We start from the raw sequence: 14,113 nt of genomic DNA, 5'->3' as shown, positions 1-14,113 counted from the left end.
AATCTCTTGTCCTAGAAAAAATCATAAGCAAGCTTACGGGACGAAACTCCGCTGCCACGAGGCGGAACCTTGGCGGAACCAATCTAGGGCTCCGGCGGAGCTGTTCTACCGGAGAAACTTCCCTCTGGGAGGGGGGAATCATCACCATCATCATCACCAATGATCCTCTCATCAGGAGAGGGTCAATCTCCATCAACAACTTCACCAACACCATCTCCTCTCAAACCCTAGTTCATCTCTTGTATCCAATCTTGTATCCAAAACCACAAATTGGTACCTGTGGGTTGCTAGTAGTGTTGATTACTCCTTGTAGTTGATGCTAGTTGGTTTATTCGGTGGAAGATCATATGTTCAGATCCTTAATGCATATTAATACCCCTCTGATTATGAACATGAATATGCTCTGTGAGTAGTTACGTTTGTTCCTGAGGACATGGGTGAAGTCTTGCTATTAGTAGTCATGTGAATTTCGTATTCGTTCGATATTTTAATGAGATGTATGTTGTCTCTCCTCTAGTGGTGTTATGTGAACGTTGACTACATGACACTTCACCATTATTTGGGCCTAGAGAAAGGCATTGGGAAGTAATAAGTAGATGATGGGTTGCTAGAGTGACAGAAGCTTAAACCCTAGTTTATGCGTTGCTTCGTAAGGGGCTGATTTGGATCCATATGTTTCATGCAATGGTTAGGTTTACCTTAATACTTCTTTTGTAGTTGTGGATGCTTGCAATAGGGGTTAGTCATAAGTGGGATGCTTGTCCAAGTAAGGGCAATACCCAAGCACCGGTCCACCCACATATCAAACTATCAAAGTACCGAACGCGAATCATATGAGCGTGATGAAACTAGCTTGACGATAATTCCCATGTATCCTCGGGAGCGCTTTTCTCATTATAAGAAATTGTCCAGGCTTGTCCTTTGCTATAAAAAGGATTGGGCCACCTTGCTGCACCTTATTTACTTTCATTACTTGTTACCCGTTACAAATTATCTTATCACAAAACTATCTGTTACCTACAATTTCAGTGCTTGCAGAGAATATCTTACTGAAAACCGCTTGTCATTTCCTTTTTCTCCTCGTTGGGTTCGATACTCTTACTTATCGAAAGGACTACGATAGATCCCCTATACTTGTGGGTCATCAGTTGTCGTCGCCCAGTTGTGCGTGCAACATGACATCCTCGTCTACCACTACCACCTGGCCACAAGGCCTTGCAAGCGTTTCTCCAGGTTTATCAACAGCTCCGTCTACAATTTTGCTACGGTGGACACCACCAACGATCTAAAAGCGCTCAAGCTTTCGAGATTGAAACGCCGGAATCTTGTCAACATCCAGGACCACTACAAGGTCTTGGGCAGCGACAACAACAAACTGAACTCCCTGGTTGACCTCGCCTCGGCCATCATCGACCCCTACTACATGAAGATGAAGGATGAGAGTAAGAAGGACAAGAAAGCCTGGCACATTGTTTGGCATGAGAGACTGGATGAACAACACGTCAAGTACGCCGTCAAGGACGCGTACACAAGCTACGAGATGTATAGGCGGATCGTTGACATGAGTAAGTGTCTTCTTCATGCCCCAGACGAGGGATTGAGCCACAGAGCAGTGGCGGGAGCGTCACAAGAAGTGGATGACTAGACGATCATTTCTCCTACTTTAGATGCATGCAATTGTTTATTGAGGTGTGTGTGAATGATCTGTATAGTCACTCATGTAATTGGATGTTTATTTCAGTTATATATATACATGTTATTCTTTTGTACAGAGCAAATCACATGGGTTATTAGCAGCAATCGTCTGTGTTATTATTGGTCTTCGCACACATTTCTGATCACGGACCTGTTTTTTGCATATCACACACATCTTGTTCAGTTGAAACATTTCCATCGTGTTGCCTAATCACACACAGTTCATCCTACCGAACTGTATGCCGTATATCGCACACACCCTCATGTGTATGCCCGTTACTGTTGTTCTTCATCATCGCAAACAGTTCTTCTAGATTAAACGTTTGCCACTCATCGCGCACGCACATCTAATATGAACCGTGTTTGATGTCGACGCCATCGCAAACGTTTTGCATATATTTTGATGGTTTTATTACATCACCATTTTATGATTGATGCATCGCACACAGTTTCATCGAAGGGTCTCTGATTCGATTGTCGCGTTTGGACCATCCTGCAGTAGTGATTATTAGGGAAAGAAATGTGAATGCAAAGCTGATCCACGGAGAGCAACTAGTTAACGAGCGCTTCTTCGGGAGCCTTGCAACGATCAACGCCACTTGATGCGCTCTCAGTCATTCACCACGTGTCGCGCTCTGGGCGCTCCCTCCGGATTTTGTTTTCTTATTTTTCCGCAAGTCGGCTTTTTAAACGGATATTTTTGACGTTTTAGTTTTCCACCGGTCTTTCTTAGTTTTTCGATCAAAAAAAAATTTGACAAAACTTTTTTTGCACGAAAAACGCCTATTCTTTTCTTTTTTTTCGCGAGAGTCACGTTTTTTCTTCCGCGAGAGGCACGGTTTTGCTTTCACGAGAGTTACGGCCGTGCCTATCGGAAACGAAAAAAACACATTTTCTGATTTTTTCTTTTCTTTTGCGAGAGGCACGGTTTTACTTCCGCGAGAGGCACGGTTGTGCTTTAGCGAGAGTCACGACCGTGCCTCTCGAAAATAAAAAAAATGTGTTTCTGTTTTTTCCTTTCGCGAGAGTCATGGTTTTGCTTCCGCGAGAGGCACGCTTGTGTTTTCGTGAGAGTCGTGGCCATGCCTCTCGGAAACGAAAAAAACGCATTTTCTGTTTTTTTTTCCTTTCGGGAGAGTCATGGTTTTGCTTCCGCGAGAGGTACGGTTGTGCTTTCGCGAGAGTTACGACCGTGCCTCCTGGGAAACGAAAAAAACACGTTTTCTCTTCTTTTTTTTCTTCCACGAGAGTCATGGTTTTGCTATTGCGAGAGGCACGGTTGTGATTCTGTGAGAGGCACGATCGTGCCACTTTTGAAAACGAAAAAAAATGATGCTTCCGATTCAGTTTTTTCGTGGAAAAAAGTTCGTCAAAATTTATCAACATGGGATCTAGTTTTAAAGATCTCGATGCCAGAAATCCAATGGTGAAAACGGTTCGAGATATGGACGCATGGTTTAAGAGATAAAACATTTTGAATAAACGGATCTACGAAAAAAACTCTCAAGTTGCGACAAGTGAGCACATGCAGCGCGCCACTTAGTACTCCTCGATTTTTTATTTTTTTGAGGGTGAGTACTCCTCGATTGATGATTTGGTGATCCACCACAAAAGAGAAAAAATGGAACATTTTCCATTCGAGCGCAACTTCAGCCCACATCTTAGGCCCGCCCGGACCACGGCCCGGGCCCAATCCGTGGTCACTCCATTCCAAACCTACCGGCGCCGGGAAAGCGCAGACGGCGAACCACCCAGCCTGACCTCGCGATGCAGATCCTCCGGCGGAACCTTCTCGAAGCTTCCCGCCGCCTCTCCTTCCTCCTCCACTCTCCACCTCCCGCCGCCCACGCACACGCCCATGCCGTCGCCACCCTCTCCGCCGCCCGGCGGGACCCGTCCGCGGGCTCCCTCGCCGCCACGCCGTGGGCCGCCACGCAGCGCCGCGGCGCGAAGATACTCGGCTCCGACGTAATCCCCCTTCTGCCCCCTCGCTCCCGCGTCCGCTCTCTTGGCCCGTGGCCGCACAGGGTTTAGCTAGGATTCTGCTAGGCTCGTGGGCTGTTATGGCTCCTGCTGCCCTGTTCAGTTTGTAGCGAATTTGTGGGAGAATTCTCTTGGCAGACGGAGCAGTTCCTTGCTATTTTGTTCAGTGGTTCCATTGATATGTCCATTAGCGATCGTGCAAATGACATGTGATGCTTCTTGCAATTTTTTGTGTTTCTTTGTTGTGAAACGCTCAAATTTTATGTTCTACTTTGGGGTCCTCAAAATCGTGGTGGGAATTCCCCATGCGACCAACAGTCATAGTGCCACTGGTGCAGGATGTGTATCCAGTAGCCTATTCTGTTATAGATTTAGGCAAGTATTTTAGTGTTTGATCGATCGGCTTGACATGGATGCTACATTCAGAAGTTACTTTCGGAGTTGTTTTCTACAGTTATAGTTAGCAGGGAGGCTTCCAGCTTTCCAAAAATAACTGCTAAACAACTTATGGTGTACATTTTCATTGGCATCTTGATCCTGGGTCTTAATTTTGCTAATGCCTTTTCAGTTCTGTTATTTTATTAATCTTTGTGAAAGCGCATAATGATGCTTGCATTGACTTGAGATGTCCTCATATGTGTAGGTCAAACTTGGAAATGTGATACAGAGAAGAGGTGTGTGATTAACTGATTACATCTCTAGTGTTATGTTTTTTACTTCCAAATATCGTGGATTACTACTTATCCATCTTTTGGGCCAACCATAAATCAAGGCCGCATTTATCAGGTGCGTTTAACTGCTTTTCATGTCCTATGTCCCTCCATATTTCCTCAAGCTTTATGGTTTATATTCACCTATGTTTCTGGTCTACTAAGTAAGAGCAATCACTCTTATCATTTCTGACTTGAATGTCCTCTGTTCAGGTGATAAAATCGCATCATTCACATCAAGGAAGAGGAGGAGCCACAATACAGGTCATTTATTTTGTTTCTTTCTTTCAATCTGCTGCACCACATAACTCTGCATACTTCACATGGTGGCAAGCTAATGTTGGTCTTGTTACTCGCCAGATTTTTCCTTGCATCTATGTTATCGGATCCAATCACACAAAATGCTCTCATCTTAGAGTACCTATTTTAGCAACAGCAACAGGACATGTCAACAACGAAAAGATAACTTAGGAATAACTTGTAAATGAGTAATAACAAGGACAGTGAAATAAACAGCTAGGCACCAAGAATACATATGAATAGTTTGATTCACTGTTGCCCCAATGGCATGCCTGCAGTTCCATGCAAAATGTCCCCTCAAATGACGAAACTAAGTTCAGGTGGATGTTTTTTTTTATATGTGCTTGACTTAACTGGAGCTTAAATTTGTCATTTGTTTCATTACAATCTGAATTTTATTCTCAACTCTTGATTGCTGCAGGTGGAACTGAGGGATGTTGACACTGGTAACAAAATAGTTGAAAGATTTCGTACTGACGAGGCTCTTGAGAGTACGAACACTTCTTCCCAACAAAGGCATTCTAGGACTAAGTTATACGCTTCTATGTTTTAGTCTGGTTTCCTTTCTGTAGCTATTTGTACCCCGTCCTTGTTAAAATGTGCTCCTGTGCAATTTATCATAGGCTTCTCTTCCTTTTTTTCTGGTTACATCTTACGAAGCTGAGCAATAATTTCTCTAGTGTGTTTTATTGCATTCAATCATACATGTCTCAATACTCGAGCAGTGTTAGCCGCTCTGAAGGTACCAAACAAAGTTGAGATGATGACCATCTACAATCAACTCAAATAACGATAATGATTATAGAAGCTGGATGCGTTAACCAGCCTTTTAGGAGTATTACAATCAGCACCTCATATTATTATTGATATGTATCATTTATTTGCCAAGATTTGGGCGACATTCGACATTAGTTTTGCTCATAAATGCATCATATATTCATATCAATAATAATTGAAGAAAAAAGAAGGTGGCACCGTATGGAACTAGGTTTTGACAGAAGGTGGCCAAATTAACCTGCTTTTGACAAACTCCTGGCTAGTGGCTACCCAACTTTCTTCCAGTAATATCTAGTCCAGTGGGAATTTCGTAAGGCACAGTCATGATAAGTTGATAACAGTAGTTTGGTTATTTATATTTCGAAAGCGTACAGTCGTGTTCATAATGGAAATCTAATCATTATGTATTTTCTTTACACATTCAGGAGTTTTTGTTGAGGATAAGCCTTTCACATATCTGTATCAGGAAGGAGACAACGTGGCACTTATGGAGTATGCTTATTTCCCTGTTTTCTTGTCATTCCTTCATTAACATGCTGTTGTGTGACGCTGTCTATATTTTATTAATATCCATGTAGTTATGACTTCATCTGGAATCCTTATTTTTTGTCAGGCCTAACACGTTTGAGCAACTCGAGGTTTCGAAGGAACTGTTTGGCAAAAACGCTGCATATCTGAAAGGTCCAAACAGTATTAGTTGACAACCAGAAGAACACCAATTGCTATCAATACTAGATTATAAGAACGTGATTGTGTTTTACCTTTGAATAGTTAGATGATTTGTTTACTTTTGGTCCTGTAGCTCTCATATATGCAAGTTAGTGCTGCTGTAGACATAATAATTACTTTTAAATGATCAGTGGACAAAATTATCAATTCCGATTAATATAATGTGTGGGACACTTAAGTTTTACCTTACAAATAATTGTGATCTGTATATATGCCATGTATTAGCGGGCCTAAACATATCCGATACATGTGCATTTTTCGTAATTCGTTGGCAACAATAAAGACGTCAGCACATAAGAGGCTCACTCACTCCTGCACTGATAGTGTACATGACTCACTCGATATTGATATCTTCTGCTCATTGTCAAAATGGTTTTAAATGTATTTGATCTCATCGAAATAAAGACAATGGTTAAATTAAATTTTGATTGAGACCGTTTAACTCAAATTTCCAATATCAATTTTTTTTCAGATGAGATGAAGGTAACTCTACAATTCTTTGATGGCCGAGCGTTGTCTGGCTCAGTGCCTCCTCGTGTGACTTGCACTGTTGTTGAAGCACAGCCTAATGCAAAAGGCCTAACTGCTACACCTCAGTGAGTTCCACAGTGCCTCCTCATTTTGCCTGTAATCCTACCTCTTAGGAGGTTGTAACAAACTCTCTTCCTTTTCAGTATAATGAAACACAAAAGTCTTTTGCGTTTGCTCAAACAAAAAATCATATTACTTCCATCATCAAATTAATTATTATTTCTGCAGCATCTATTTATTATGTATTGATGAGTTTTTGGGTTATTCATTGTTCCAATACCTTTTATGGGTTGAATAGTAAGTCAAGTCCAAGTAGATACACCGGGTACTTCTCATATTTTGCGGCTCGAAATAAGCACCCTTGTCAAATGCTCAGCAATGAAGTTATGGTAATAGAGTAATATGTTCCATATTATTGGTGCATATATTGCTTGGAGTGAGCCTTAGTGTTCTAGTCATAATGTGATATTTTTGTCTGGAGTGAACATACCTGATGGATAATTATATGCCCGGAGAAGAAACTTGAAAGTTAATTGTGTACTCCCTCCGTTCCTAAATATAAATCTTCTTAGAGATTCCAATATGGACTACATACGGAGCAAAATGAGTGAATCTACATTCTAAAATACGTCTATATACATCCATATGTAGTCCGTAATGAATCTCTAAAAAGGCTTATATTTAGAAACGGAGGGAGCAGTTACGAGTTACATGCAGCAGAACTATAACAACAGATTAGCTAGTTTCATAACAAAAATCCCTGCAAAAGCATTTAACAGTAGTTCACGCACTATGGAATTGTATCCATGCACATGCGCATTGCAGATTCCCCTTTGATCAGCTTCATCATCTCTTATCATCAATTGTTTGAGGCCTGGTGTTATGCGGTAACTAAACTTGTGTTTGTACTAAATGCAGATATAAGAGGGTCTTGCTGGATAATGGCCTTACAGTGCTTGTAAGTTGATGGGTACCATTTCGTAGAGTATATTTACATAGACCTTTGTGGAATGGTGTATGGAAAAGCCATATTTTTTTTATTCATTAATTGTTTTGCAATCTCTTAATTATCAATATTAAAATTAGAAACCAAGAAATTTAATAGTCCTGCAGCTTGAAGTATTTCTCACTTGCATCAACTTTTTGCCAATTGCAGGCCCCGCCTTTTGTTGAAGTGGGTGAGAACATCGTTGTTAGTACTGTGGATGATTCATATATGACTAGGTAAGTTGATGGAAGTCTTAATTACCCAGAAAGCTGTATTGTTCTGAACATGAATGCTGCGGGTCGTCTGTACTTTGATAGCTAATTTCTTTGTAAAAATTCACTGGAACTGTTTTCCATTTCAGGGCCTAAGGGTGGTGTCATATGGTGCTTTGTTCTCCGAAATGGGGTTCGACTTGTACTCACCTTAGATAAGTTTGCTAGGCCATAGACATAATTCTGAATCCGCCTCCTCAAAAAGGGCATCCAGTTTTACCAGGAATTCAGTAACCAACAACACAATTTTTCTTATAGATATGTTTTGGGGAAGCGATGTACACACTGACATTAAGATGTATTGCCCTTTTATAACTTGGTAGTTTTGTGAAGTGAAATAATACCTGGATGTGCTTTTGAAAACACCAATCATATATCAATAAGAAGTTATATTGTTGTTCCTTGTATGGTTTTGCGGCAACAAGTTTCTTGATTTGCCTGGTAATAGCACCTGGTACTTGATACAAAATTCTTAATTTCCTTTTGTCACCCATTTAGCATTTATGTACTGGATTTGAGTGAAAATCGGAAACCGGTTTTGGTTTGAAGAGAAAAAACTAGGTGCTTTTATATACAGCTACTATCGGTATCAAACAAAGCAATGTGCTTCATGTACACTTTCTAAAGCTGCATCAAGTCAGGAGCTACAAAACCCTAGCAACGGAAGGCGCAGGATTATGGCCTTCACTTGTAGGCATGGACGTAATCCTGGAAATAGAAGTTCTTCTCGATGAAGCTCGCGAGCCAGCGGGACGCGGCGAAGCACAGCACGGCCAAGGACACGACGGCGGCTCTCTGCACGACCGACGTCACCAGTGTCCCCTTGGCGACGGCGAGGAACCCGACGACCGCCACCGAAGCGACCTGCAGGGCGACCTCCAGTGCCTTCATGGTCTTCAGCGCGGCGCTGCAGCTCCTGCACTGCGCAACGTGCGACCAGTACCTGTGGACGCCATCGCAAAATTCGTTCAGATGGGGTTCACTGAATCCTCAGGTATTCAGGTTTGGCATGGAGAAGAGTTAGAATGTTGCATTATTTGTACCTCTCCATGAGCTTGTCTTTGGTTGGAGTCTCTGGTAGCTGGCCGATTGTTGGGGCGGCCCAGCCGACCTGACTCTTGCAGTGCTTTCTGAACCAGTTCCTGAAGGCGATCACCATGTTGTCCGATGACGTCGGCACATACACGGCTTTCTGCCAGTTTTCGACGCCCGCCGCGGCGAAGTTGCGCTCCTGAAATGAGGGAAGAACAGCGGGTTTGCTTGCTGACTGAGCTCCATATCCTGGACAAGGCTCTGAAATTCAGAATCACTGAGCTTGAGCTGAAGAATCATCACCTCGATATGGAGGAGGTAGATGTCTGAGTCCAGGATGGCGTTCTGGCCGATGTGGTAGTACCACCGCGGTATGACCTTGTCGAGCCAGACGCCGACGTTCCTCGGGAACGCCCAGATCACCCTGCTTTTCCCTGGAGACACCGGGACGCACATGAACACCAGCATGAACTGAGGCGGCTTCTTCTTCTTCTCCTGCACAAACCAAAAGAACGAACTGTCAACTTCTGAACAACCCCTGTTTGTTCTCCTCTGAGGTGCTGCAAGTTTTGCTTGCACCGGCAACAATGATGGAAAATGTGTCTGCCCAATCAATCGATTCATACCTCTCCCTTTTCCTCTTTGGGGAGGGGCGAGCCGTAGAAGGTGCATGGCGCGACATACCGGAAGTAGCCGCTATTGTCCTGCTCCGACAGGAAGCCGGCGATATTCGCCTCCACTATCTTCATCTTCACTGGCCCGCCGCCTTCGACGTCGAACTCAACTGTGAAGAGAAGAACAACAACTGAATCAACACACCCATTCAGTGACAGTGTGAACTGATGAACTCGGCCGTGTCGGTCATGTCAGGGCAGGGGCTTATCTTCCGGGGTCTTCCTTCTTGCGAAGCTTGCCCATCAGCCCCTTGTGCGCGTAGGGGACGTGTGCAGGGTCCATGAGGTTCTCCACCAACACATCGTACCTACAAGGGTATCAAGTGAGCTGTGAGATTCTGCAATGGAGGGAGGCTGCCGCCCGCATATATGGAATGGAGGTTGAGGATGTGTACCCGTAGGGGAGGTCCCTGACGCCGTAGACGGTGACGAAGGAGGGGTCGTCGATCTCCGGGATGAATGGCGGGCGCTTCCTCTGCAGAATGTCCTGGTGCTCCTCGTCGGCCCTCGGGTAGAACCACAGGATGTTGTTCTGCACCACGCTCGGGTACGACGCCACGCACGCCTTGCTGTTCTTGTGCACCTGCGCCGCGCAATCCATTTCCATTTTGGTTTTCTGATCGATCGAGGGAGAAAGAAAGAAAGAGAGGGGATTAATGGTGATTACAGGGGGGCCGAGGGCGGGGGCCTGGGGGATGAACTGGCAGGAGCCGCGGCCGTCGAAGCACCAGCCGTGGTAGACGCACTGGAGGCGGCCCTTGTCGTCGATGCGGCCCTCGGAGAGCGGCGCCAGGCGGTGCGGGCAGGCGTCGTCGAACACGCGCCACTCGTCGACGGCGCGGTCGTACCAGGCCACCACGCGGAGGCCCAGCACCGTCTTGCCGTGCGGCGCGCCGGGGTCCAGGTCGCACACCGGGGCCAGCGGGTACCACTGGTCCAGCCACTCGAACTGCCCCTCCTCCTTCTCCTTCTCCTTCTCCTCGCCACCGAACGGCGACGGCGCCGATGGCGCCTCCGCCGCCACGGCCGACACCGGCGACGACAGCCGCGCGCGCTGCCGCCACCGTCGCGGGGCCGGTGCCGCCGCTCTGGCGCTGCTGATGGCCGGGGCGGCGGCGCGGAGCGGGAGCGGGAGCGAAGGGCGCGCGCGGGGGACGAGGAGGGAGAGGGGATCCATGGCGCGTCGATTGATCCCGCGGCGGCCAACGGCAGTGGAAGAACCTGTGGCTGTGTGGAGTGCGCGCGGGAGCGCGGCTGCGGCTGCGGCTGCGGTTCGCCGGTACGACTTATCGCCACGTCTCTACCTGGCAGGTGCAGAACGCGTGGAGTGCGTTCCGAGGCAAATGGAACAGTGAAACCAAACAACAAATCCAAAATTATACTACTATACTAGTTTTACCTGGGCATACCTCGGGCCGGGCCGGACTAAAAAAAGCCCGGTGTTGAAAACCCAGGCTCGAGCCAGGCCCGGCCTGGCCGTCGGGCCTACTAAATCAGGCCCGAGCCCGTAAAAGCCCGGCACGGCCTGGCTACGGCTAAAATCATGTTTTGCGCAAGCCCGAGCCTGGCCTGACCTGCCCAGCTGGCTCAATTTTCAGGCCCGATGGCACGCTCGGGCTCAGCTCGGCTCGGGATTTTCGGGCCGGATCGGGTCAGGCCGTCTGGGCCGGGCTGCCCATGGCCACGTATACTACTAGGGCGCGTTTGGTAGGCTGCATAGCCCAACCAGGCCCGTGCAGGATGAAAATGGACCGTTTGGTTGCCTGCAGGTCGACCTGACTCGCATATGCACGGAACTTAAAGCACCCCAGAGCCTGGCTCGCTGGGAACGCTCGAATTTGCCGTTTCCAGCGAGCCAGGCTAAGTGGGGCGAAAAACGAAGACGCGACGTCGGGCGTGGTACAAGGGGGATGCGGGCGGAGATGGCGGGAGGGGAAAATCAGCCGAGGTGGGGGTGGCGCCAAATATACCCTCACCACCCATTTACTCACTCACCTCTAGCTGTAGGACAAGCCCTCCTTTGTTGTTGGCACCGGTGGCGGCGACAACTCAGATCTACGGCTGCGACACTCCCCTGCATCGGCAAGAGGCGGCAGGAGCACTCCCCGGCAGCGACAGCTGCTTCTCCCTTTCTTCTTCGACTCCGTCCAGCCATCCTCCTCTCTGCCATGTCTCCCCCCACCTCGAAGCTGGTAAGCTACCCCCTCCCTCTCTGCTTGGCCACGAGATGCCTCAAAGAATAACATAGTATCATCAGCGAACAACACGTGTGAAAAACTAGGTGCTCTATGCATACCTTGAGAGGAGTGATATAGCCCACTGAGACATTGTGTGTGAGAACTACAAATAAGTCGTCCGCCGCAAACAGAAACAAAAATAGAGAGAGAGAGAGAGGGTCTCCTTGCCGAATACCATGCGACGGTGGAAAATAATCCAAGAGGGACCCGTTTAATTTGACGAAAAACCTCATTTACGTGACACAAGACATTATCCAGTCCACCAACTAGCGAGAGATACCCAACTTTTGCATCACCTGCTCCAAGAACACCCAATCTACTCTACTATAAGCTTTTGATAGATCAAGCTTGTAAGCACAGAAGCTCTGGGTAGGACCTTTTCCTGTTTAATATAGTGAATGCATTCAAGCTCTACAAGAGTATTGTCCGTGATCATCCTCCCCGGAATAAAAGCACTTTGCTATAGAGAGATAAAATCATCCAACAATGGTCATATCCTATTAACAATGCATTTGGAAACCACTTTTATAAATGACATTGCATAAACTTATTGGCCTATAATTACACAATGTAAACGGGGTTAGGGATTTTTGGAATGAGAACTATAGAGGTAGAATTTACCCCTTTCGACATAAGTCTTATTCTGAAGAAAATCCTTAATAGAGCAAATAACACGTCCTTGAGTGTACCCCAATTACGTTGAAAGAATGTCATAAAAAACCATCTTGACTAGGAGCCTTGAAATGATCAATCTAGAAAAGGGCATTTGATATTTCTTTATCTGTAAACTCTGCACATAGTCTCTCATTAATCGCTGATTTCACTCTAGCCTCCAAACGATCAAGAATTGGTGTCGTGTTCAGGGATGGATCAACAACATAAATGTTATGAAAAATAATCATTTGCAAAGCTACCCATCCCATCAAAATCAGAATGCACAATATCAATGCTATCTGTAAGCTCCCTTCTTTTATTCTTCCGGGCTTTCCAAATCGCCTTACTCTGAAAATATTTAGTGTTTCTATCGCGCTCCTTAAGCCATGTGATCCTTAATCTTTGCATCCACATCATCTCCTCCTGATAAATCAACTCATTCATTTTGTCAATGATTCTCCTAATATCCTCTCTGTCGGCCTTCATGTTCATAAGCTCCTCGAGCTGGGACCTAGACTTGGGCCCAGTTCTTTTGCCAGAATCTGGGGACTCTCCTAGAATCTGACCCCTACCCAGTTTCTCCCAGAATCTCCGAGCCTCATTTGTTTTACAATCCTATATAGTTAGGACCTAATTAGATAGGATTGTAAAACAAATGGGGTTGAAAGATTTTGGGAGAAGCTGGGTAGGGGTCGGATTCTGGCAAAAGAACTGCGCCTTGGCTAATTCTCTAGCCACGTTACCAAACTTCTTACTGCTCCACGCCCTAGAGTTGCCATGGTCTTGCTAAAGAGCTTCCTAGAGCTTGTCCAGATTATCAACATCACCAACAGACTCCCATGCATCTTGATTACTTATGGAAGTGAGGACTCACGTTCCCAAAATGCCTCGTATCTCCTAACTTTTGGGCCAACCTGACCGACATCAGGCTCTCCTTTCAATACCAAGGCAGTATGGTCAGAACAAGGAGACACAACATGCTACACTTGATAGAACGGGAAAATACTGTGCCATGCATTAGTAATCGTCGCCCTGTCCAAATGTACTTTAACATTACCAGCAGCAGCCCTTGAAGCCCAAATCAACAAGTTCACAAACTTCAAGCGTGTCCTGAAAAGCAACCATTTGTGGTTCCGGTCTAGGGTATTGGATAGATGCTCAAGTCCCATAGAGCTTCGTTAAAAAATCACCAATAACAAGCCACAACCGGTCATTGACATTCTTCAGTCCCCCGAGCTTAGTCCACATTAAATGTCTATTTTCAACATGGGGTTCACCATATACAAAAGTAACTCTCCACTGTATTGCATCAACATATAGATTGACCAATACATCAATATAACGATCGTCTTTCTCCAAAACCTCTACTACACACACTTTGTGCCAGAACAATGCAACTCCTCCACTCAAAGCATCACCCGTCAACCCCTTCAAAACCCTTCAAACCGAGACGAGATCTAATTCTTCTCATCTTCATTGTTTTTTGTCTAGTTTCACAAAGGAACACCATCATGGGGGAATGCGACTGAGC

General features: G+C 45.7%; 2 protein-coding genes across 3 annotated transcripts; one reads left to right on the top strand and one right to left on the bottom strand.

Annotated features, from left to right (window-relative positions):
* The first annotated feature begins 3,401 nt into the window (after positions 1-3,401).
* LOC119312353 (elongation factor P-like) lies at positions 3,402-8,386 on the top strand. 2 transcript variants are annotated; one of them, XM_037588080.1, is made up of 11 exons: positions 3,402-3,663; positions 4,322-4,352; positions 4,451-4,464; positions 4,602-4,652; positions 5,110-5,179; positions 5,891-5,957; positions 6,079-6,146; positions 6,667-6,790; positions 7,644-7,683; positions 7,882-7,949; positions 8,075-8,386. In XM_037588080.1, the coding sequence occupies exons 1-11, from the start codon at positions 3,463-3,465 to the stop codon at positions 8,079-8,081; spliced, it is 741 nt and encodes a 246-aa protein (XP_037443977.1). In that variant the 5' UTR covers positions 3,402-3,462; the 3' UTR covers positions 8,082-8,386. The 2 variants fall into 2 exon arrangements, with proteins under 2 accessions (XP_037443977.1, XP_037443978.1); XM_037588081.1 differs by lacking the exon at positions 8,075-8,386 and having other exon boundaries at positions 7,882-7,953.
* Positions 8,387-8,506: 120 nt separating this feature from the next.
* LOC119312352 (protochlorophyllide-dependent translocon component 52, chloroplastic-like) lies at positions 8,507-10,937 on the bottom strand. Its single transcript, XM_037588079.1, has 7 exons — positions 10,359-10,937; positions 10,087-10,274; positions 9,901-9,999; positions 9,644-9,803; positions 9,321-9,512; positions 9,029-9,216; positions 8,507-8,928 (listed from the first exon to the last, which is right to left on the bottom strand). The coding sequence occupies exons 1-7, from the start codon at positions 10,866-10,868 to the stop codon at positions 8,670-8,672; spliced, it is 1,596 nt and encodes a 531-aa protein (XP_037443976.1). The 5' UTR covers positions 10,869-10,937; the 3' UTR covers positions 8,507-8,669.
* Between the last annotated feature and the right edge of the window lie 3,176 nt (positions 10,938-14,113).

The sequence above is a fragment of the Triticum dicoccoides genome, chromosome 5B, assembly GCF_002162155.2.
Source record: "Triticum dicoccoides isolate Atlit2015 ecotype Zavitan chromosome 5B, WEW_v2.0, whole genome shotgun sequence".
In the NCBI taxonomy this organism is placed as follows: Eukaryota; Viridiplantae; Streptophyta; class Magnoliopsida; order Poales; family Poaceae; genus Triticum; species Triticum dicoccoides.
The sequence above is the reverse complement of the archived record's forward strand: the minus strand, read 5'-3'. Positions and strand labels throughout refer to the sequence as shown.

Excerpts from the sequence above, each read along its gene's own strand:
- LOC119312352 (XM_037588079.1), bottom strand. The coding sequence starts at position 10,868 with ATGGATCCCCTCTCCCTCCTCGTCCCCCGCGCGCGCCCTTCGCTCCCG. Across the intron at positions 9,217-9,320 it reads TCTACCTCCTCCATATCGAG|GAGCGCAACTTCGCCGCGGC; the intron begins GTGATGATTCTT and ends CCCTCATTTCAG. Across the intron at positions 8,929-9,028 it reads AAAGACAAGCTCATGGAGAG|GTACTGGTCGCACGTTGCGC; the intron begins GTACAAATAATG and ends TGGCGTCCACAG.
- LOC119312353 (XM_037588080.1), top strand. The coding sequence starts at position 3,463 with ATGCAGATCCTCCGGCGGAACCTTCTCGAAGCTTCCCGCCGCCTCTCC. Across the intron at positions 5,180-5,890 it reads TACTGACGAGGCTCTTGAGA|GAGTTTTTGTTGAGGATAAG; the intron begins GTACGAACACTT and ends TTACACATTCAG. Across the intron at positions 6,147-6,666 it reads AAACGCTGCATATCTGAAAG|ATGAGATGAAGGTAACTCTA; the intron begins GTCCAAACAGTA and ends ATTTTTTTTCAG.